At 34.2% G+C, this 23,381-nt stretch overlaps 1 protein-coding gene and 2 long non-coding RNA genes across 6 annotated transcripts; 2 read left to right on the top strand and 1 right to left on the bottom strand.

Moving 5' to 3' along the window:
- The first annotated feature begins 564 nt into the window (after positions 1 to 564).
- LOC105771213 (nematode resistance protein-like HSPRO2) lies at positions 565 to 2,373 on the top strand. Its single transcript, XM_012592624.2, has one exon. The coding sequence runs from the start codon at positions 793 to 795 to the stop codon at positions 2,224 to 2,226; it is 1,434 nt and encodes a 477-aa protein (XP_012448078.1). The 5' UTR covers positions 565 to 792; the 3' UTR covers positions 2,227 to 2,373.
- A 1,034-nt stretch (positions 2,374 to 3,407) lies between these two features.
- LOC105771212 (uncharacterized) lies at positions 3,408 to 11,967 on the bottom strand. 4 transcript variants are annotated; one of them, XR_001126431.2, is made up of 5 exons: positions 11,375 to 11,967; positions 11,158 to 11,291; positions 4,782 to 4,881; positions 4,371 to 4,589; positions 3,408 to 3,648 (listed from the first exon to the last, which is right to left on the bottom strand). It is a non-coding gene; the product is annotated as an uncharacterized LOC105771212 (long non-coding RNA). The 4 variants fall into 4 exon arrangements; XR_001126430.2 differs by having other exon boundaries at positions 3,408 to 4,443; positions 4,512 to 4,589; XR_001126428.2 differs by having other exon boundaries at positions 4,512 to 4,589.
- On the top strand, positions 11,660 to 15,550 carry LOC128041362 (uncharacterized). Its single transcript, XR_008196319.1, has 2 exons — positions 11,660 to 11,792; positions 13,619 to 15,550. It is a non-coding gene; the product is annotated as an uncharacterized LOC128041362 (long non-coding RNA).
- The last annotated feature ends 7,831 nt before the right edge of the window (positions 15,551 to 23,381 follow it).

Below are 23,381 nucleotides of genomic sequence, written 5' to 3'. Positions count from 1 at the left end.
AAATTTTGAGCAGCTTTCAAGTGAATCAAAAAGGTGGGCGGCCGTCGTTTTCACTTTAACCCAACAACCAAAAAATAAGAAAGAAAAAAAAAAGCAGCGGTAAGTTTGAAGTTTTTTAATTAATTATAATTTTCGGCAGAGGAGAGGATAAGGACAGGCATGAATTTGGAAAAATAAGGTAGCGTTTGAGATTTGACCCGACTGGAGGGCTAGTCTGTCTCTCTGTTTCTTTGTGATAGTCAAACATCAGCAACGACACTGCCAATTCATTTCTTCATTTACCAGTTGTCTCTTCTCTATGTTTGAATGTTAATTTGGCATCCTTTGGACGAATTAATGTAGGAAGGAATATTTCAATATGTAAAAAGAAACAGGCTATTTGGTTAGTCGACGTCCAAAATGCGTATTTTAAAATTATAAAATGAATTTGGTGAATTAGTGGCGGTATGAGGTGAGTGGATCAGCTAAGAAGAAAACGCTCTAAGCGGTACATTAGAAACGACCCAAGTCCAACTTGAAACTGTTCTCTCCCACTTTTACCACAACCCATTCCAACACGACCAAACTTCGGTCTGAATTTTTGGATAAGGTTCATTTTTATTTTTTTATTTTTCCCGCAAAGAAAAGAAATCATTTTCAAAAACCTCGACGTTTCCACACGCCATTTTCCTATTACCCCAAACGCCCACCCTATTTATACACACCATATCCGTCTAGTGAATCTAAAATCCCAAAACTGAAGGAAAAGTAAAATTACAATCCATTTTCTTTTTTCTCATTCGTTTCCAGAAAATGGTTGATTTAGATTGGAAAGCGAAGATGGTCTCTTCCGATATCCCAAACAAATCCCCAAAACTTTCTAATAAGCTTCAGGTTTCGATTCCTACGCCGTTTCGCTTCTCCAATATTTCATCTCCACTTTCGACTTCAGCTTCGGCTTCCTCCGCTTACGATTATTATCTCCGGCTACCGGAGTTGAGGAAGTTATGGGAGACAAAGGAGTTTCCAGCTTGGCAAAACGAGCGCGTTTTGAAGCCAGCTTTGCATGCTCTCGAGATCACATTCAGGTTTATTTCGATTGTTTTGTCTGATCCTAGATCGTATTCGAACCGTCGCGAATGGAATCGTCGACTCGAGTCACTCACCACGAGTCAGATCGAACTCATCGCCATGCTTTGCGAGGACGAAAACGAGGATAAAACGGCCGCTGGCACGGCGCCGATCTTCGATCTAACTTCTTCGAACGGAGTACTAGCTCGCGAGAGCAGCTCCGCCGAGGTCTGGAAGCTTCATGGAGAAACAACGGTGGTCAGCCGAACCAGCAAAGACAGCTTGTTGCCTCGACTCGCCACGTGGCAGAAATCTGAAGATGCCGCGCAGAAAATCCTTTACACCATTGAGTGCGAGATGAGGCGTTGTCCGTACACTCTAGGTTTAGGAGAGCCGAACTTGTCCGGCAAACCGAGCCTCGACTACGACGCCGTTTGCAAGCCAAACGACCTCCACGCGCTGAAAAGGAGCCCGTACGACCACTGCATCGAGAACCACGAGAACGCAACGCTTTTCACGACGCATCAGATCCTGGAATCGTGGATCCAAACGGCGAAACAAGTACTGAAACGCATCGCTTCGAGGATTGACGCTGAAATCTTCGAAACCGCCGCGAGCGATTGTTATTTGTTGGAAAGGATCTGGAAGCTTCTAGCGGAAATTGAAGATCTCCACCTTTTAATGGATCCCGACGATTTCCTTCACCTCAAAAGTCAGCTACTGATAAACCCGGTCAATGAAACGGAAGCGTTTTGTTTCAGGTCGAAAGGCTTGGTTGAAATTACGAAAATGTCCAAGGAGTTGAAACACAAGGTTCCGTTTATATTGGGTGTGGAGGTGGATCCTAAAGGCGGACCCAGGATCCAAGAAGCTGCGATGAGATTGTACTCAGAGAAGCAGGAGGGCAATAAGGTCTTCCTCGTACAAGCTTTGCAAGCCATCGAAGGAGCTTTAAAACGGTTCTTTTACGGTTATAAGCAGGTGTTGGTGGTGGTTATGGGGAGTTTAGAAGCGAAAGGGAACCGAGTCGTGGCCGGCTCCGGCTCGGTCGATTCGTTGAGCCAGGTATTCTTAGAGCCTACTTATTTCCCTAGTTTGGATGCGGCTAAGACTTATTTGGGCGAGTTTTGGAATCATGAACTCGGTGGATCTGGGTTGACTCGATGGAAGAAGTGATGACTCATTTTGATTGGAAAATCGAAAAGAAGCGGAAGATTAATTATTCTTTCTAGTCGATTATTGTTTTTATATTTAATCTTTTTTGTATACTTATTCTTGTAAAATACAAATTCATTATTTATAGAACTCTATCCAATTACTATATATTTGTTAATCTTTCTTATAGAATAATATCTATTTAAATTTTATGAAATTTAATTGCAAAGAAAACTAAAATAGAGATAATATAAAATTTTGATTATATAATTTGAAATACTTTTAGGTTTATAAGGCGTTAAATCTAACTATTCACATTTGCAATACTATTTCTATATATTAACTTAATCGCCTCCCCTTCCCCCTCCAGTAAATTTTCTTTTGAAGATTAGTTACGAATATTTTAAAATAAATTTCTCAAACGCTTACAAAACTTCAATCTTAAATTTCTTTTTTCCTTGAATTGCACTTGAACAAGTCTTTAATAAAGTATCAAATATATATTTTCTAAGAGTAAATTTTTTAGAAACATGATCTCTTTATTTAAGTAAATTTGATCGCATCAAAAGTGCAAAGAAATCATTACTTGATTGATTTTGAAGGTGATGTAAGAAATGGTTTGTTGATCTCAATTTTGTTAGTCAACTATAAGCTATTTATAAACGGAGAAATCAGTTATAAGGCGCCAGACTTTGACCTTTAGAACACCCTTCAATACTTAAGTCGCTAATATTATAAGAAAAATTAATGTAAGACAAAGTTTTGGAGTCAAAAGGTATAGGAATTTATAAACCTTATGTTCCCTATCGAAGATTGCTCGGGGAGGTGCCTTATCCCAACTATTTGCTCACTAACTTTCCTTCGTAAATTCAAGGTTGTTAAATCCCTTATTCATTTCATGCTAGTAGCTTAAATTTGTAGAACTTTTTTGTAACATCCTACGCCTGACCTGGTCGTCAAAATTGGGTATGGAACACCACGAGTCAACCGTTGAAATCACTGAACTTTTCTTTTTAAGACCAACTTTCGGAATTGGTGGGGTACCCATTTACTAGAGCGGTGTTCCTTAAATTTGAATTTATATAATTGAAAACGAAATTAAAACGGTACCACGCCATTTGACGACAACTTAGAAACATATCCAATAGTTCGCACAGAACTTCCTTTCGAGTTACCGCTTAAGCTAAAGTTTAAAATTCAACTCAATTTAATCTGATAATGCCATAAACCATAATTAATAATACGCCGAAAAGGCCACCGATAAACATTCACAAGTACAAAATATCATTTTCAAAATGCAGTTCAATGACTTTTAAATAGCGGCATTTAACAATTGTCTTAATACCCCCAACAATTACATGTCACTAAAAGAACATCAAAAAGGCTCACAAATGGGTTGCTAGTCTAATTGTTCCCTTACTATCACCACATTCATCTAACAACCTGAAAGTAAGAAGAAGAAACTAGGTAAGTTTGAAAGAACTTAGTGAGTTCCCAAAAAATGGATCCCTTAAAAACACCATCAGACATAAAGAGGTTAAACTCGAACTAACGGACTAGCATGCCATTTTTGGTGGATACATAACTCAATCTGATCTGATGTATCTGCTGGTGGATACTACCATGATCAAACTTATCCTACTGGTAGACACTAACTGTTTTTGGAATCTCGCATGTGACAAACATAGACACAATTGCTCCATGTATATGCCACTTATGCAGACTACCCCTTTTTAACTGTCAGGCTTATTGTTTACATTTCATGCAATGTGCATTGCTTATTTTACACACATACACCTATTTTCCTACATACTCCCTTCTTTGAGCTAGCTTTTAATCCTAGTTTCGAGGAACCATTTTCCTATACCTTCATACCACTTATCAGAGTTATTTACTATTCATCACCTCCGTATCCCCTAACATTCTTTCTTGTTTTTGAACACACACTTGTGTTCCCCTGTAAGGTCGGGTTTTCACTAGTCATGGTTTGCACCAGAGTGTCATAACGGACGCAAAACATATTATCCTATGTTTCTTTTACTCATCATACACAACATCCCTCTGATACCTCCTTGCACCAGTCTGGATACAAAGCTTGTGCACCAAGGAATGAGTATCTACATCATGTATATATCAAATTTTTGAGTCTGTTTAACCGTTTATACCTTTGCATGCACTGACTTTTTAAATGCATTTCCTTAGACACGAGCATCAGAGCCAAAGGAAAAAACCACTTACCTGGTGTACAATGATAAAGGTTAAACGAAATAACGCAGATATTAGACTCAAGGTTCGAAGGAACTCACCAGATTTCTTTATTTAGAGCTTTATTTACTCTACACGTTCCTTCCCTTTGGTACTGAGACCTTCTCTCATTTCTTTGGCTAAAAGAAAATCAAACGACTTATTTAATCATAAAAAACAACCAAAACTTTATGAAATAACAATAATCTATAGACATGCAAACAATTCCTAAATATTGTTAGAAAAAACTCAGTTTAAAAACGATTTTCTTGCACAGCAAAAAATTAAAATTTTGAAAATCAACACAGTTTGTGATATTTATAGCAATATACCTTAACCGGATTCGTACTTGTGTTTTTGGATATGCAGACACTTGATGTTTTCTGACTTTCAACCAAACAATCTTCTTTGCTATTCTCGTACTACGAATTGCTTCAAGTGTGAGTTCAAACCAATTGAATCAAAAACATAGAACTAGAACAAGTTTTCCTTTTATGGTAAAAACAAAAATTCTCTCTTCTTTAATAGAAACCGGAAAAATTGTTATTTTGAAAAATATGTCTATAAGTTGAGAATAAATTCTCTCTATTTTTCAGCAGAATAACAATCTCTCAAAAGTTTTGTAAATAGCTCTACTGGTGCCATCTATTTATAGGAAGAGAAGGTAAAACTCTTGTTGAGTTATAGTGGTTTATTTTAAATAGATTTATGAAGTTGTAAACATAGGTTGAGTGACTTGAGGTGATCTATTTTATAGTACCAATGAAAGGGTTCTCATAGGATATAATTTCTCTAAATGAATGAATTACAAAGGTTAACTCTCTTATTTATTATTTATCTCTTAATTGATTATATTAATTGGTGATAACATAATCTTTATTTCTTTGCTCATTCAAATAAATAAATTTATATTAACCGTATGAAGAGTACATATGATGATACCTTACTATAAACTCATACAACTCATGATCGACCATAAATGAAATAATTCATCCACATATTTAATTAGAAATAAATAATAATGGTATTGAAATTCATTTGATTCAAATTTTCTCCATTTGCATTATTGTTAGGAAAAAAGTTAATTACAAAAGTAGGTTAAGAATTCAACATATCTCCTTAAATTATATTTTAACAAATGAAAATTAAAAAAATTACATGTAGGATAATTAAAATGGATTAAAATTTTTGTTTTGGTATTAAAATCGACAATTATTAATGCTTACAATTTTATGTTACAAGATATATATTATAAAGTAAGATTTTTCTATAGTGAAAGAAAACGTAACCTTTATAGATATATACAAACAAGACTTTGTCGAGTTTTTAATTTAGAAAATAAGTAAAAGGGTTATTTGTAACATAAATCCTCCGAGTTTCTTATTTCTTATATGATATTTTACCTCATTTATTTACTAATTTTGTCCCTATTATTGTTTTAAAATGTCACATGGCACAATATGATTGGTTAATAGTTTTTTTAACAGAGAGTAATGACTGGACCAAAATTGTTAACGAAATCAAAGTTTAGTTACTACTTCTAACAAAAAAAAAAAATAGGTACCTTAGTGGGAAAAAAACACTATAGTTTAGGGGCCAATTTTTATTTAAGCCTTTAAAATTTTATAAATCACATAAACTAGAACTTGAACATGAGATCATTGTATCTTGTAAGGATACCATATATGATAATTGCTTTCTAATTCAATCAATCAGAATATATAATTGGTAGATCTTTTAGGTGATAAATTTGGATAAGTTCTTTTGTAAATTATTTAAATAATGAAAAATAATAGTATTTCAATTAAATAATTATCTAAAAATATTTTAATTATTCCAAATATATTTTACTATCTTAAGACAAATTATTTGCCTCTAGACCTATATTTTAATTCACAAATAAAAGTTTTTAAAAGTGTAGTGGATATATCTCTGTCTTTTGACACGCTACTTCTCTCTGTCTTTTAACATGTTTTGTTTTGCTCCTTGTAGCATGTTTAATTTTATTTTGCCTACAGTTTTGTTTTCTTGATTTTTCTGCAATCAAAGTGTTTCTCTGAAGTTTTTCACAAATGGAAGACTATATGGCAAGTCTTTCTCTACAGGAGGTGGAAGAGGATTTTATTCAGTTAGGGGCTGAATCGGTGGATAATGGAATTTCTTATGCTAATTGTTTTGTTGGAATGTTCCTCACCTCCATTGTGGTTCATTTTCAAGCGATGATATCTATTTTGGCCAATGTTTGGCACCCCATTGGTGGAGGAGTTTCTATATCAGATCTTGAGAATGGTCGATTTTTATTTCAATTTTATTTTGAAGTGGAGAGGAATGACCCATGGAATTTTAATTCCCATTTGTTGGTTCTTCATCGTTTAGTACAAGGGGAGAATCCGTTAACTGTGCAACTAACAGAAGTGAATTTTTGGATTTTGGTTAATGATATTCCTCATGGTTTCACGTCTAAGGGTGTTGCGAAATAATTGGGGAATTTTGTTGGGACTTTTCTTGAATATGATACTTCGACAGTCCAATTAGCGTACAAAGGAATAATGAGGTTGAGAGTACGGCTTGATGTTGGTAGCCCTTTGAAAAGAAAGAAGAAACTTTTGCTCCCAAATTGTACGTTTGTCTACATCTGTTTTGAATATAAGAAACTTACTTTCTTTTGTTTTCTTTGCAAAAAATTAGGGCATAGTGAGAGTTTTTTCCCTATAAGGGCAATTAATCTGAATCAGGAATGTGATTTTAAGTGGTATATCTCACTCGGTGCTCAGTCGAGAAGAATTGTGGCATGGAGGAGTCGGTTCTTGGTGGAGAATCGTGGCAAAAAAGGCTCAAGTTATGACAATTCTAATATTAATAATGGTGGGAGTAATCTGGAGGATCTGCAAGATGGATTCGTAAGTCAATGAGTATCTAAAGGATCTTCTTCTAATCTTTCTCTCCCTTCAAAAGGAAAGTCGAATACTTCCATATTAACTGGACCTATAGCTAGGAGCGGACTAGGCCATAGTGTTAACATAGTTAATGGTAGTTTTGATGATGAAATGGTAATTCGTGAAGAAGAAAATAGCCCAATGTATAATTTGGATAGGCTAAATCGGCCTAGGACCCTTTCATTTGCTTCGGGAGTTTCTGTTAATAAGGATTCAATTAAAGTTTTGGCTATTCTGATGCAGGTATCTAATCAAGTAAGATCAACAAGCTTTGATAATGAGGCCAGCTGGAAGCAATGAAGCTTTTTAGCTGGAATGTTCGGGGTTTGTGAAGACCTCGAATAGTTCATCGTCTCCAGCATATGCTAAGAGACTTTAATCCCTCTGTGGTTTTTCTGATTGAAACAAAACTATAAGGAGAATGGAAAGGATCAGGTCTAAGTGTGGCTACATTAATGGAATTGATGTTGACTCGGATGTAAGAAGTGAGGTTTATCTATGGGTTGGAACAGTGATTGCAAGGTGTCACTTAGATCGTACTCTAGACAAGATATTGATATTATGATTGAGGAAGATTTGGAGGGGTTGAGTTGGAGGTGTATTGGCTTCTATGGAGCTCCGGAATAAAACCAAATAGAGGCTTTTTGGAACCTTTTGCAGTCTCTTAATGATTGTCCACAAATCCATTGGGTAGTTATCGGGGATTTTAATAAAATAGCTTGCATGTTAGAGAAATGGGGTAGCTTAGTTAGGTGCGAAATTCAAATGAGGAAGTTTCGAGATATGTTATCTGATTGTGTTCTTTCTGATCTTGGGTACATGGGATAGTGGTTCACTTAGGAGAAGGGGCACACCACTTCTAATGATATCCATGAATGGCTCAATCGGGCTATTGCTAATGATGAATGGTGGTCATTATTTCCAAATTACAAAGTGTCTCACCTACCACACTTCGTTTCGGATCACTGTCCTTTACTTTTGATTTTGAAGGTGGGAAGTCTAAACACAAAAGTTAATCACTTTCGCTTTGAGGTGGCATGGCTTTCGTAGGATTCTTGTGAAACAGAGGTGAAGAAATTGTGAGAAGCTAGTTCGGGCACCCTTATTACGAGACTTCGTAAGGTTGGGAAGGGGCTGGATAGGTGGTTTGTTTGAGTTAAACGTAAAAGATCCATGTCTAGAAAGGATCTTGAGAGGTAGCTCCAAATATTAAATGAGTTGACTTCTTCTGATGAATTTTTGGGGGACATTGTTGATACAAAATTAGCTTTAAGTTTAGAGGCTGATAAAGAGGAGTTTTATTAGGAACAAAGAGCTAGAGCAAACTGGTTGAAAAATGGTGATCGAAACACAAACTTTTTCCATAAAGCAGCATCTGCAAGGAGAAGAAGGATTAATGTGGATAATTTAGTTCATTCTAATGGAAATGTTTATGATTGTATTAAAGGCTTTTTGTCATACACCACTAGTTATTGTAATGCCCTTTTTTCATCAACAGGAGTTGCAAATGCTGATGCTATTCTTAATGGAGTTGATAATTATATTACGAAATCTATGAATGCTGATCTTGTAAGGAAATTTTCTTATGAAGAAGTGTGCTTGGCTTTTAAAAATACGAGCCCACTTAAGGTGTCGGGAGAAGATAATTTGGGTGCGGTGTTTCATCAAAGATTTTGGAACATTGTGGGCAATGAGATTGCGAGCTATTGTATTGAAGTGTTTAATGGTGACCACAATATTTCTGAGTTAAATTAGACACGTATTGTTTTAATTCCTAAGGTTGGTAATCCTAGCTCAGTGACTCACTTTCAGCCTATTAGCCTTTATAATATTTTATACAAAATTGTAGCAAAAATGCTAGTTAATAGATTTCAATCAGTTTTACACTTTTGTATCGATGAAGCGCAAAACGCATTTGTGCCTGGTAAACTCATTTCTAATAATATACTAGCTGCTTATGAAATTCTTCATTTGATGTCAAAGAGAAGAGGGGGAAATTGGGCTCATTTGCTTTGAAGCTTGACTTGAGCAAAGCATATGATAGGGTGGAATGACCTTTTCTTGTGATCATGCTTCAAAGAATGGGTTTTTTTGAAGGTTGGGTTCAAAAGATAATTAGATGCGTTGAATCAGTTTCTTATTTAGTGGTTTTGAATGGGCAGATCAACGAAAGGTTTTTTCCATCTCAAGGGCTTAGATAAGGCCATCTACTTAGCCCCTACTTATTTCTCATATGCAACAAGGGGTTATCGACTTTGCTACATTTGGCCTTTTTGAGGGGTGCACTTAAGGGAGTTCATATAAATCGACATGCCCCACTCATCACTCATCTACTTTTTGCGAATACCAGTCTGATTTTCGAAAAGGCAACAACTGAGTGGCTATGGCTCTTAAAGATTTATTGAGAAACTATGCCGATTGTTTGAGGCAACTAATAAATTTTGATAAATTGGGATCATTTTTCAGTGCAAATGTGAGTTGGGAAAAAAGGAAGAATGTTTGTCAAATTTTGAGAGTTCATTTGAGCAACAATCTCGAGAGATACCTTGGGTTACTGTCGATTGTAAGCAGAAACAAAAAGTTAGCGTTCAAGGAGATAAAGGAGAAATTAAGTAAAAGGGTTACCAGTTGGAGTGCAATGATGCTTTCTATTAGGGGTAACGAAGTTCTAATCAAAGTAGTGCTGCAAGTAGTCCTATTATATGCGATGTCTTGTTTCCTTTTACCAAGTTCCTTTTGTAAAGACTTAGAAGCAGTGATTTGGTGGCAGAAAAAAGCCGGTAAGAATGAAATGCATTGGTGCTCATGGAAATCCCTATGTGCTTCAAAAATTGATGGGGGAATGGGCTTTTGAGATTTATCAAAGTTTAATATCGCACTTTTGGCTAAGCAAGGGTAGAGGTTAAAGGAAAATCCTACTTCTCTAACAACAAGACTTATTCGAGCTAAGTATTACCATGATTCAAATTTTCTAGCGGCATTGTTGGGCTCCAATCCATCTCTCATTTTGTGGAGCATTTGGAGTTCTAAAGCTCTGTTTGAATCGGGTCTTCAATAAAGGATTGGTTCGGGTCAGTTTGTCTCAATTTGGAATGATTATTGGCTTCCAGGGCCTCATCAGGAGAGGATTGTTACTAATCTAGTTGGGGGGTTGACTTGGGTTAGTAACTTGAGACTGCCTGGCTCAAACAGTTGGAATCGTGCTCTTATAGCTGGAATTTTCTCTAATGATGAAGTGAAGAAAATTGGCCGTATTCCCATTCCACTTTGTTATCAACCTGATAAGTTAGTTTGGTCTGGGGAGAAATCTGGTATTTATTTGGTTCATAGGGGTTACAAATTACTGTTGGAGCATTCAAACTCTTCTAACATGGAGAGATATTTATATAAGCAGATTTGGGGTCTCAATTGCCCAGCGAAGATAAAAATTTTGGTTTGGAAGTTTGTGCGAAATTACATCCCAACATTCCAAAATTTACATTTTTGGCGAATTTGTTTGGGGAATTGTTGTCTCCGGTGTCATGATGTTAGTGAATCAAACATTCATGTTGCTTGTGATTGTTTCTTTGCAAAAGAAGTATGGTCGGAGCTCAATTATCAGTGGCCAGTTTTAATTGCAGAGTCTAGTTTTATTGAGTGGTTATATTGGGTTTTCAAAAATATTGCCAATGGTAAAAAAAGAGGAAACTGTTATTACTATCTGGGCTCTTTGGTTTGCCCGAAACAAATTGCTTCATGATAAGAAAAAGCAAACTGTGGATGTGGTTATTACCTTCATTAGAGGGTATGGCCGTGAATATTGAGACTTAACAGATAATCTGCAACATCTAGGACCGCGTGAGATGATCCACTGGAACCCTCCTCCATCGAACTGGGTAAAAATGAATGTTGACATTGGTTTCTCGGCTGCAAAACAGTTGGCTACATCAGGATTTGTTATAAAAAATGAAGAATGGCTCATTGTGTGCTCTGGGTTTTGAGTTCATAACCTGGTCACTACAGCTACAGTGGCAGAAGTAATAACAGTGCTCCATGGATTATAGTTTGCATATGATATGGGTTTTTCACAGATTATTTTGGAGAGTGACTCAAAACTCACAATTAAGAACCTAACATTTCCAAGCGGGGACAATTCAGAAACAAGATCGGTTACTTAGGATACAAAGGTCTGGGCAGGGTCTTTCTCTGGTTGTCGATTCAATTTTACTAAGCGCAAATGTAATTCTGTTGCACATGCATTGGCGAAGAAGGGCTTGATGACGCTTGAGGTCTGCTTCTCGGTTGAGGATGCATCGATGGAAGCTAAAGAGTTGGCAGATGCAGACCGTCGATTTCAACAACCATCATAATAACTTGGATTTTGTGCACTATTTTGTGGGTTGGGGCTATTTTTGAAATATTGAAGAGGTAACCTCAATCCCCTTCCAGCTTGTTTTTTAGTTCACCAAAATCATTGGAAGGTCTTTTTACCATTTAGGGTTTGAGTTTTCTGCAAGGGTCTGGTTTTGAAGCTTCTAGATTTTTTGTTTTGCTCTATTTGCCTTTGCTGTTTCATGTTTTTTAAACCTTGATGTTTTTTGGGTTTCTCCTGGATAGTGTTGGGATCTTTTAGTTTATTTTTCAGGCCCTTTTATTAATCTAAACAGTATGTTTTGCTCAAAAAAAGTGTAATGAATTTATAAACTATTAACATGCGCACCTGTTGTCTTGAAATATTTGAATATCCATTAGTTTTTAATGTCCAAAAGACTGAATTAAGAACTTCTAATAATGCTAGGGACTAAAGTAGGTCAAAAATTCTTTAAGGATTGAAGTGAGAAATACAATATATTTTAGGACTAAAATGTGCATTAAGCTCAATTTTAAGTAAATTTTAAAATAATTCATTTTAATCCAAGTTAATTGCACTAGACATCCCCAACCTATGACTCTCATTCTAAATTGGTCCTTAAACTTCTAAACATTCTAATTACATCCTCAAACTATTGAGGTTAAACCAACCAGGCCCGTCTATTATTGAAACTGATAATTTAACCATTAGATGACATGTAAAATCTTATGTGAAATAATTTAAAATAAAAATTTTAAGGTGTACTTAGTTGGGTGGAAAAGTGTAGGGATGGGAGGAGGGAGTGAAAAAAATGGAAAGAAAATTGAGAGGAAAGAAAATAGATGTGATAATCATTTTCCATCCAAATGTATAAAATTCATTCCTTCCAAATTGAAATTTTGAGAGAAGAAAAAATAAAAGAGATATGTATGTTAATTCAAAATAATGTAACTTTTAAATGTTTTATTTTCTTTCATTTCATTTTCAAGTCTACCAAGTAATGGGAGGAAAGAAAATTTTTCCATCTTTCTTCTGAAGCGCATCTATGAAAGAAAAATTATATTTTTCACCTTTTTGTTTTTCCGTCCCTTCAATTTTTCTTCTTTCAAATTTTATTTCCACCTTACCAAGAAAAGCCTTAAAGAATAGTAAGATATTGTTTCATAACTTTTAAAATTAAAACTAAAAATAAAGTAAGATAAAAAAGTGTGAAGGACTATAAAACTTGAAAACCTTAAAACTAAATTTTACAACATCCATTTTATGATTTTTTTCCTTTAAAATTTTCATTTTAAATTATGTCACATAAAAATTAATGTTTCATTTAATAGTTAAATCAATGATTTTAGTAAAAAAACATTATTTGCCACACCCTAAGTCTGACGGATCCAATAATAAGGCATAAAGCCATGAAGTTATCTGTTTGGCGTAGTGTAATCAGCCAATTTGTAGTCTTCGAACGGATTTTGGATGGCATAAAGTATTCGCTGCAAAAATTATTAAGGAGTTTTGTTCCAGGTTATTCTGTTATGTAAGAAAAGAATATGTCAAGTGAAGAGTAAGTTGGGTGAGAGTTATCGCTAAAAGTATGGTTCGCCCAGTTATGTGAGTACTGTGCAGAACGGGTTTTGTATAGTGATCTGATTAAGACCCAACTAGATTGAGTGGACAAATATCAATTATGTAGGATTTTCATTTATGTTTCTCTTGGAATCTATAGGCCATTAAGAAAAACAAATTCTAGATTCGAGTGGCACTTGTTAATTTCCACTATGAGGAAATGGGTCATTTATATGTGTGTGTGAGGAGTTCGTTAATAAGTTTATTTTTCCTTTAATATTGCTCTTTGTTTTTTTTTTCTTAAATTAAATATTATCTTCTCCCCATTAATCTGGAATTTTAGGATCTTAATTTAATCAGTGGTTGTTCCACCTATTGTTGTTGCTGCTGGTTGAGATGGATGTCCGAGTTTGGAGCTTCGAGATACAATTTAGGTGAGCATTAGGTGAGTCTCTATCTTGACTCCTGCATGTGTATTGTTCCAATTGAAGTGTATATATGCTAAAAATATTCAAATGACTGATAATGGTGTAAATGATGTATGGTAAAATTTTTGCATGTGTAATGATAATATGTAAAAAGTATGTCTAGATAGAAAGTAAGTGGTGATTATGCAGGTAAAGTTTGATAAGAAAAACTATGAATCAACTAGGTGTGTGACCAAATCTGGGTAAGTAAATTCTAGGTAAAACGTCCCTTGTGATGCCTCTGGTAGGGCATGTATACTGCTAACCAGACTAACAGATCACGGTATGAAAATAAGTGCAAGACCATATGGTTGAGACCCATGACAATGTATGATATGAAAACACTGATGGTGATGCCTCCAGTAAGATAAATGTTGGACTGGCAGATCACTACATGAAAATGGGTAAGTCCATGTGGCTGAGACCCATGGTAAGATATGACTGTATGAATGTTCATGGTGATGCCTTCTGTAATGTGTAGATCGAACTAGAAGATCACGACATAAATTTATTTATAAGTCCATTAGAGAGAAACCCATGGCACCTTCTGTGAAAGTCTACCGGGACATTAAACACATGATTCCATATGTTTGCCTATGTGGCGTGATCTACTAAGCCTTTGTGGTAAGTTCTGTATCATCTTATTTGTTTATTCGATGATATCTATGTGATAGAATGTGATTATCCGCCCTTGTTGTAAGTTCTGAGAATTCTTTGATAGATAAGTTTATGATAAGGTTTTGATATGTCTGAAGTTAAATTTGGTTGAATTAGTTCTATGATGTAATCGAATAAGTCTTAAGGGAAGTTTCTTTAAAAGAAGTGTGTATTTGTATGTTCAAATACAATATCCACCATAGTAATCTATTAGTTTAGAATATGGGCATATTTGTAGATATGAAAGAGATAAGTATTTATCGGTTTAAGTTCGCCTGCGATAAATAGAATTGAAATTTGTGTCAATTGGTATGTGCCATACCTAAATAGCATCATGTCTCAATTTGAAATCGTATGAAATTTGAGTTGTTTTTTTATCTTGGGTTTTCTTGTGTTTTGTAACAAAGATGTGTAAAATTCTTCTCAATGATCTGGACAATTCATTATCAGTATAAGTATATGTTGTGTTTGGACTAGGTTATGATTTGTTTAGTATTTGATATTATTGAACTCAGCCTGGGAATCCATCAAACATGAATCTATATAATAAGTATTCACCCGTGAACAGTAACTGTGATAAACTATTCTGGGAAAATGTTAAGTGTTAGTTTGAAGACAAAAATCGTAAGAAATGAACTTTGTAGAAGTATTCCTTCGAGAAGTATCTTTGGGGTTATATGAATAAAATGATAGTGGAATATTATCTAGTAAGATCAGAAATCAACCATAAAGTGAAGTGAAAACTGATACGTTAAGAATGACTATTATGTCCAAATGTTCTGAAGGTGTCTGCCAAAACATGAATGATAGGTTAAGTATGGAAATAGGCGTACAAGCACGCAGAAGATATTACAACAGTATTCGCCAAGGTGTTTTATATTAAAGTTCACTAAGTTCTTGTAACTTACAAGTGTTATGTTTATGCTTTAGGTGTTATGGTAAAACTGAATATGCTAGGAGGGATGATGCCAGGAATACGCCAAGGAAGTGGTGGTTCGGATTATTATGCATACAGTGGACTATTTGGAAAAGTGACATATTGTAGGATTATGCCATAGAGAGTCTGTCTTTAGTAAATTTTTGTGTTGAAATAAGTTGTAACAAGTCTAATGTATTATTTTATTTTTAAGTATTTTCCTTTATTTCTTTGATATTGAGTCTTTAAAAAAATGATAAAAAATATGTTTTAGGTAAGGAGTACCCACCAACTGTTTTAAGTAAGGAGTACCCACCAACTGTTTTGAAATTTTGCTAAGTAAAATATGAAGTAATACCTGAGATCTAGATCTAGTGAATCAGGTTAGGTTAAGGGCATTACATTATTGATATAACATTGATAATTTAAAAATATTTGAAAATTTAAAAGAAAATTTAAAATGAAGGTAATAGTGTAGATCTTTTAATCCCAACAAATTTGTTGACTGAATTTCTGAAAAATACCCTTATTTTAAAAAATATTACTGGATTATGCCGTTTTTTGAAAAATTACGGGACTAGACTGAAATAACGAAAATGCTTTCAGCTAGAAGCATTTTTAGCTAATTTGAAGGAAAACGCTCGTTTTCCTTTTGTTTCGTGTTTTTAAGGTTAGGTTTTTGTTTTTTTAAAGTAGGGTTAGTGTTTTATGGTTTTTAGGGTTGTGTAGGGTTTTGAGTTTTTTTTTTATATTTTTTAAGTTTATTACATATTCTTTAGTTGTTTTTATAATTTTTTGAGATGTAAAGTTAATAATTATTTAATTCGATATTTACAAGCATCTTATTTACACCAATCGTATATTCAAATTATTCGAATTGTAAAATTCAATCTGATTCATAATCGAAACTCAAACTACTCGATTTGATTAAATCTTAGTTTGTAATTTTTTTCAATTTTTTTGAAAAGAGTTTTAATCATTTTTTTTACGAAAGGTTGAGGTCGATCAGATTTTTTAGTGCATAATTTTCGAAATTTCAGTGCATTTTTCTTCAGAAAATATATTCTGGGAATCTCGGGATGTCTAATGGGTGAGTGGGAGAAAGTGGGGAGTTGAATGTGCTAGAGGGAAAATGCTACACATAGGACGCATTTTCATTGCACTGTTCAAAAAAAGCACTGAAAGGACAACACCTCATTAACCAATTTATTAATTTTTCATTGATACTCAATTTTTTTTTGTATTTTGTAAACACGCATATTTATTATACAATAGAAAACAATATAATATACAACTTTATTCCATTTTTTCTGTCCAGACTTGATTTAATAATATGAAATGACAATGACAACGACAACCAATTTTGATGCAAAAACGATATTTATTTGAAAACATTCCATATCCAATATCGATACAATCTTATCAACTATAACTTAGCTAAACAAATAAAATTTACATGAGAAGTACAAAAAGGAAAAAAAATCATTCATATCCTCGATCAGAATGTGTGCCACATTAGGATGATCGTTGGTTGTGAGCCGGATTTCTTCGTCTTCATCGTTACATCTACACTTAGGTACAAGTTGTGCTCTCAGCCTCTCATCTTCTTTGCCTTTGTCTATGGCTGATTGTGATTGGTTTTTCCTCGATTGCCATCGTGTATCCTTCGTTTTAGGAATAGATGGTTGAGAATAGGGTTGAGCAAAACTCAATTAGACTTGAAAAAAATCGAAAAAAATTAGAATTTCGAGTTAAACAAATTGAATGAATTAATCGAATTATTCTAGTCAACTCGAATATTTTTTTGAATTTCGAGTTTGAATCGAGTTTAGTTTTCGAATTCGAATAAACCGAATATCAAACTATAATATTTTAAAATTTTTACCCCAAACTCCCAAACCTCTTTACTTTCCCCCAAAACTTTTACTCCCTCCCACTTTCCCCCCAAAACTTTTACTCCCCTCCCATCCCACCCCCTTCTACCCCAAACCCATTCCCCTATCTTTTTTTTGAATATTTCCCCCTAAAGTTTTGCTACCTTAATCCCCAAAAATTTTTATTTTCCCGCTAAACTTTTACTTTTTACCTTTTACCCCCAAATAAAAAATTTAAATTATCCAAAAAAATCGCTAAACCTAAATAGTAATATATTTTTTTAATTTCAAAATACATAGTGACAAGAATCAGAAGATAATTGAAGCAACTAAGCAAGCAAAGAAGCTGACCCATATATAAAAGATTAATAAATAAATTATGAGGGGATGAAAGGTAATAACTGTAATAGCCCGATTTTTAGTGGTGTCAGAAACAGTGGTTTGAGGCCACCAAATTCGGCAAGTAAGCTCGTAAATTTTATTATTTAATATTTATGAGTCAAATATGCTTTTAAAAAGATTTTTGAATGGGTAATTTATGTTTTATATAGAATTATTAAGCTTAAGTGGTAAAATCCTAAGTCAAGTGGTTTTAGAAAGTGAGGTATCAGGATCTCGTTTCTATAAACCAAACTGTAAATATTTTTAAAAATATTTACAGAGTGGCATTAAGGTGGTATTAAATTTTTGTTGAAAAGTTTTAACGTTTCGATAGTTAATTAACTAAAAAGGACTAAATTGTAAAAGATATAAAATTTAATCACTATTTGATTAAATGGGTAACTGATAAAGGAAAAGGGACTTAAATGATAATTAAACCATGGTCAAAGTTTCCAAGCGGTGGTGTTATGATTGATTCCACTTGCTTTTGGATTAATTGTTCCTTTAGTCCTACTAAGTTTGGGATTAAATTGTAAATAAGTTTATTTAGTTAGAATTTAATTAAATTCAAGGACCAATTGTGAAATTAAACCTTCCTTTGATGGTAATTGTGCCATATATTTATGTGATGGACAAATATGGTCATAGATTTGGTGTTTTAAATTAATTATTAACTAAGGGTAATATGGTAATTTGATAAATTAAATTAAATTAAAATAAAAAACATAAGAAAAAAAAGGTGCGGTTATCATCTTCTTTCTATATTACAATCGAAAGCTTCCATAAAAATAGAGCTAGGATTTGGCGAAGCTTTAAAATTCAACCGGTAAGTGATTGTCGCCCCATTTTAAATAATTTTTATGTTTTTGAGATCGTTGCAACTAGATCCAGCTAGACTGTACATTCGATTTTGAAACTTTTAAAGATTTTCAAAGTTGCCATTGATGAACCTTGTGATTTTTTATATTAAATGATGAATTTAAGATATTAATTATTGTTTAAAAGTATTTTATTAAGTGATTTTTGATGAATTTTTCGGTTAGCGCCTAAATTGTTGAAATAGTATAAATACAAGGGTTTGTTGTGAAATTATTGCAAAAATGGGCTGTATTGAATGCCATGAATATTCTACTAGCTTGGATTTGTATTGAAAATGGTTAATTTGCATGTTTTGTGTTTAGGGACTAAATTGAATAAAAGTAAAACTTTAGGGGCAATTTTGTAAAAAATCAAAATGACCAAATTACATGAAATGAATTTTTTATTGTCTAAATTAATACATTGAATGAAAATTTTAATTTAGATCAAGAACGGTGGAAAATCAAGAAAAATAAAAATTACCAAAATACCCCTAAATCTTGGTATTTCTGCAATTTATCCAGGTAAGTTTGTATGGTTAAAAATTAATATTTGTATTAATTTGATGAATGGTATTATGCAGTTATTTTATTGTTGAAAATGAATTATTGTTGGATTTATAATATTGAATTGAATATTCGGGTTGAATGGAATGCGAGATTTGAGTGCATTCGTTATTTGGCGTATAATGCTATTGAAGAAGGATATCGGTAATTTACCCAAGTAAACTAGGGTTTAGCATTTGTTGCAAACTCTCATGTTTTACTTTCTATTTAGCTCTTTCGAGTTTCTGTTCAACTCTTATGAGTTTGTATTAAACTCTTATGACCTTCTGTTCAGCTTTCGAGGTTCTGTTGGTGTATCTGGAAGGCCCAACTCTTATGAGCTTCTGTTAACGATGTACTCTTATCCGTAAGTCATTCTTCGATTTGGGAAAGTCTTGGTAAAGTGATTTATTTAATGAATTTCAAACTTGTAATGCCCTGATAAATTTATTTCTGTATCTATAAATATTTAACACAAATATCTGTCTGCTTCAGTGGTTAAGTGTTCTGGGCGTGTTTGAGAGGTCTTGGGGTTCAACTATCATCTTTGCATAATTTTGTTTTTTTATGATCCAAGCCCTACCCTTGTTGAGTGGGCTGTTATGAAATTGTCTTCTACTTAATATTAGAATGAGTCTGCTGGTTCGAGTGGTAAGGAGCCGTTGTGTTTGAGGTCCTATGTTCGAATTCATGCGTGAGCGAAGGTATTAATTTTTTCCTTGTTTGATTGAAAGAGTTTGGATGGGATTACGAGTCTGTGTGAGTGGGTGGTTGTAGATGAGAGAATAATGGGGAGTTGGGATATGGGTAGTTATCAGGTTTTATTTTTATTTTTAAAAAATTCGTTTTTCACTCCCTCAAAAATCTAACGTCAAAATTTCTTTTGTTCTTCCCCTTTCTGATATTTTACTTTCTCTTTCTCTACAAACCTTTGCTTTGTTCTTCTTCGTTTCGTCTTGTCAATCTATTATTCAATTGTGCTGTTGGAATTGTTGGGTTTTCCTTCTGATTCGGTAAGTAGAACTCTGTCTATTGCTTCGGTTGGTTCTGAGATAGTAGTGGTGTTTTCCTTTTTTGGAAACCATTATTTGGTGCTTAATCGATAAAATCTGTGTTTAGGTAAAGGTTGTGAGGAGAAAGATTCCACTGCAGCGGCTTAATTCGAGGTTGTGGTTGTTTTTGTTAGTGGTGAGTCGATTTTTGTGTTTGTGGTAATTATGTTTCACTGATAAATAGGTTACTAAAGGTTTTGGGTACTCTGTTTTTAGGTGTTGGTGGTCTTGGAAGTGGTTTCGCATCGAAAACGTACTAGGTGTGTCCCCAAAATGCAAAAAATCGAGTTTCAACGAAAGCTGAAAATGCTTACTGTCGACACCACACGGGCGTGTGGCCGGTCTTGTGGATAGCCGTGTAGAAGACACGACCGTATGTTTGACGAAGGTACGACCGTACGTAAGACATGGTCGTGTTATGTTGTGGGTGTGACTATGTGGGCCACACGGGCTAGGCCAAGATTGGGCGTATGGGCCACACGGGCGTGTGGGCCACAAGGGCGTGTGGGTCTAAAATTTTAAAATTTTCCCTAGGGTCGCACGGGTCGTTCCGATCGACTGTGGGCCTACTGTAGGGTCAGTAAGGGCTAACTAATAGATTATGTGATATGTTATTCTGATAGTATGCTTTGAGTAAGACACTATTATGCATGTCTAATTATTTTGCTATATGTATATTAGATATCTGTACACAAGCATGATAAGCATGTTTATTTGTTATTTTGTATCTGTGTTTGGGCTGGGATTGTATACATGGAGGAAGTGTTCTGTATGGCGACTTTCGCCAATATTCTAGCAGGTTGGTTGCACATTATCTGACATGTGTTGTAATAGCACGATATGGTGCGTAGGGATGGGTGGGTGTTTTTAACCCCACATGGTGTGATTGGATGGTTGGAGTTAATGTGTAGAGGATGGGGGTAGGATTCAGTATTTCTGATCTGCATATCTGTTCTGTTATCTGAATCTGTAAATGGCTTAGGTCCGAACCTGAATCTGTATCTGACTGTGTATGAGTTCACTGTACGAATTGCATGTTTATTTTTGTTGGGTTACACACTGAGTTTACAAAAACTCACATCTATTTGTCTGTTTTGTTCAAGTAATCCGCAGACTTAGACAAGTCGGTGCGACGGAGGCTCAGCGGTGACCACTTGATCGAGAACTATTTTATTTAGATAATGTTTTTCTTATTTATTTATAATTCTGGCTTCTTTTGAGAGTTTGTAATTTTTGGGACTCTCCGGGCTGTTGGAGTTTAATTTAGCTTTAGATGCAGTTTTTGACTTTTTGATGTGATGTATGATGGAAAATACAGTTTTGCAAAAACAAAGGTTTTTCCGAAAACACGAACTAGTTTTCTAAAATATAATAGTTTTAAGACTTCCGCTGTAAATTATGTTTTGGTAAATAAATGAATTGAATAACACTTTCAAAAATAGTTATAAACACATATGAACTATGAAACTTGAATGACTTAACGAAACGACTCTGTTTTCAAAACCCTACCTTGTGACACCTTTGGATTTGGCCATAACATCTAGGTTGGGTTTAGAGTGTTACAAAAGTTATCCAATGATATTCTAAATGATTCAGTGGGCAATGTTCTGTTACGAGACGATATGAGTTTGATACGAACTAATACAGGTTTATACATGAAATACATGGAAATGATGGCACGTGATATATTGATATATTGATAAATTTAAATGAATGATATATGTATATGAAGAAATGGTAAGAGAATGATATATATCATGACATGAACATATACGAATATCTTTGATATGTTGATACATGGAAATTAAGTAAGTTGAGACGAGTAAAAAACTCAAGTGTGACATGTTAAAATAATAAGGTTATCGATGTTGAATTTATATGAAATATGTTCAAATATGCTAACAAGTGTTGTTGTTTGGTGCTTAAGCAAATGCCAAGCTGTTGGTTGAATGGTAATATGTTTAATTATAAGTTGTATTGAAATGGTAAGTGTTCAAATGAAAATATGTTTGAGCTCATGAAAGAGTGGTAAGGTTTAAAGTTATTTAAAATCCTACTATGTTAGGAATGATATGTATAATTGATGCTGTGGATTTATTCACCTAGTGAGTTGTTAAATATAGCTTTATAAATCTTGCAGTATTGTTATTGGATTATTCTTGATATGTATAAATTTCATATTTGAAATAAATTGACATGATTAAAGTTTATATGAGCTTACTAAGCATTCATTGCTTACGTATTTTTTTTCTTTACTTTTCAGATTATCGGAAGCTTGATTGGGTTGGAAGCTTGTCTGAGTTATATCACACAATCCATTTGTTTATAAGTACTTTTGGATGTTTTGATTTTGGTTATAATGACATGTATAGGTTATTTTGGCTAAATGTTGGCCTATATGTATTTTGTGAAGATTAGCCACTTATTTGGCTTGTGTTTCGACATATTTTGGTTTGTGCATATTTCCCTTATGTGGTTGATGTGTGGTTTAGTTTATGGTTGTATTGTGAAAGGTAAAGTGTTAGCTAAATGTGCATTTGTATACATGTGTTTTAGTATGCGATGAGTTGATCATGAATCGGTACATTGATATGTAAGGTATATATAACTAAATATGTTAGTATTTGAAATATATTTTGGCCTCAAAGGGTATGTTTTGGTAGGTAAGTGACTTAGTTTGAAATAATACAAATTAGTTTGGAAAACCTTCGGTAAAAATATGCATATAAGTTAGTTATACATATGAATATATTAAATACATGAGTACACATATTATAATCTGTCATCTGAGGTGCCTAAAGGCATATTGGTTGTATGTGAAGATATTATATGTGAAAAGCTTGATGTTGGTTTGTTTTAGTGCCTAATTTTGGCTTGTTGATATGCACAATGTTAACTAAAGGTACATGCCTTTTTGGGTGAGAAAAATGACTTATAAAATAGCCTATTTCTGTTCACACGGGCAGAGACACGGGCGTGTGTCTCAGTCGTGTGTGACACGACTGTGTGTCCCCTGTATCTTTTAAAAAGAATGCAAGTCAGTGAGTTACACGGCCTTAGAATCGAGCGTGTCTCTTGATTGTGTGAGTCACACGACCTAGTCACACGGCCGTGTGACCCCTGCAATGTTGAAAATATTAAATGTTTCTAAATTTTTTTTGAGTTTTTGATTTAGTCCCGATTTGTTTCTAATGTGTATTTAGGGCCTCGAGGGCTCGTGTAAAGGACAATATGTTTAATTTTGATTCGTTTCTGACATGTATATCATGTGATGTGAAATGTTTGAAATTTCTATCTATTTGTTCTGTAAACTCCGGTAATGCTCCGTAACCCTGTTTCGGCCACAGACTTGGGTT

The sequence above is a fragment of the Gossypium raimondii genome, chromosome 5 (genome assembly GCF_025698545.1).
Source record: "Gossypium raimondii isolate GPD5lz chromosome 5, ASM2569854v1, whole genome shotgun sequence".
Classification (NCBI taxonomy): Eukaryota; Viridiplantae; Streptophyta; class Magnoliopsida; order Malvales; family Malvaceae; genus Gossypium; species Gossypium raimondii.
Note: the sequence above shows the minus strand (reverse complement) of the source record. Positions and strands in the feature narration are given on the sequence as shown.

Coding starts and splice junctions, on each gene's coding strand:
- LOC105771213 (XM_012592624.2), top strand. CDS start 793: ATGGTTGATTTAGATTGGAAAGCGAAGATGGTCTCTTCCGATATCCCA.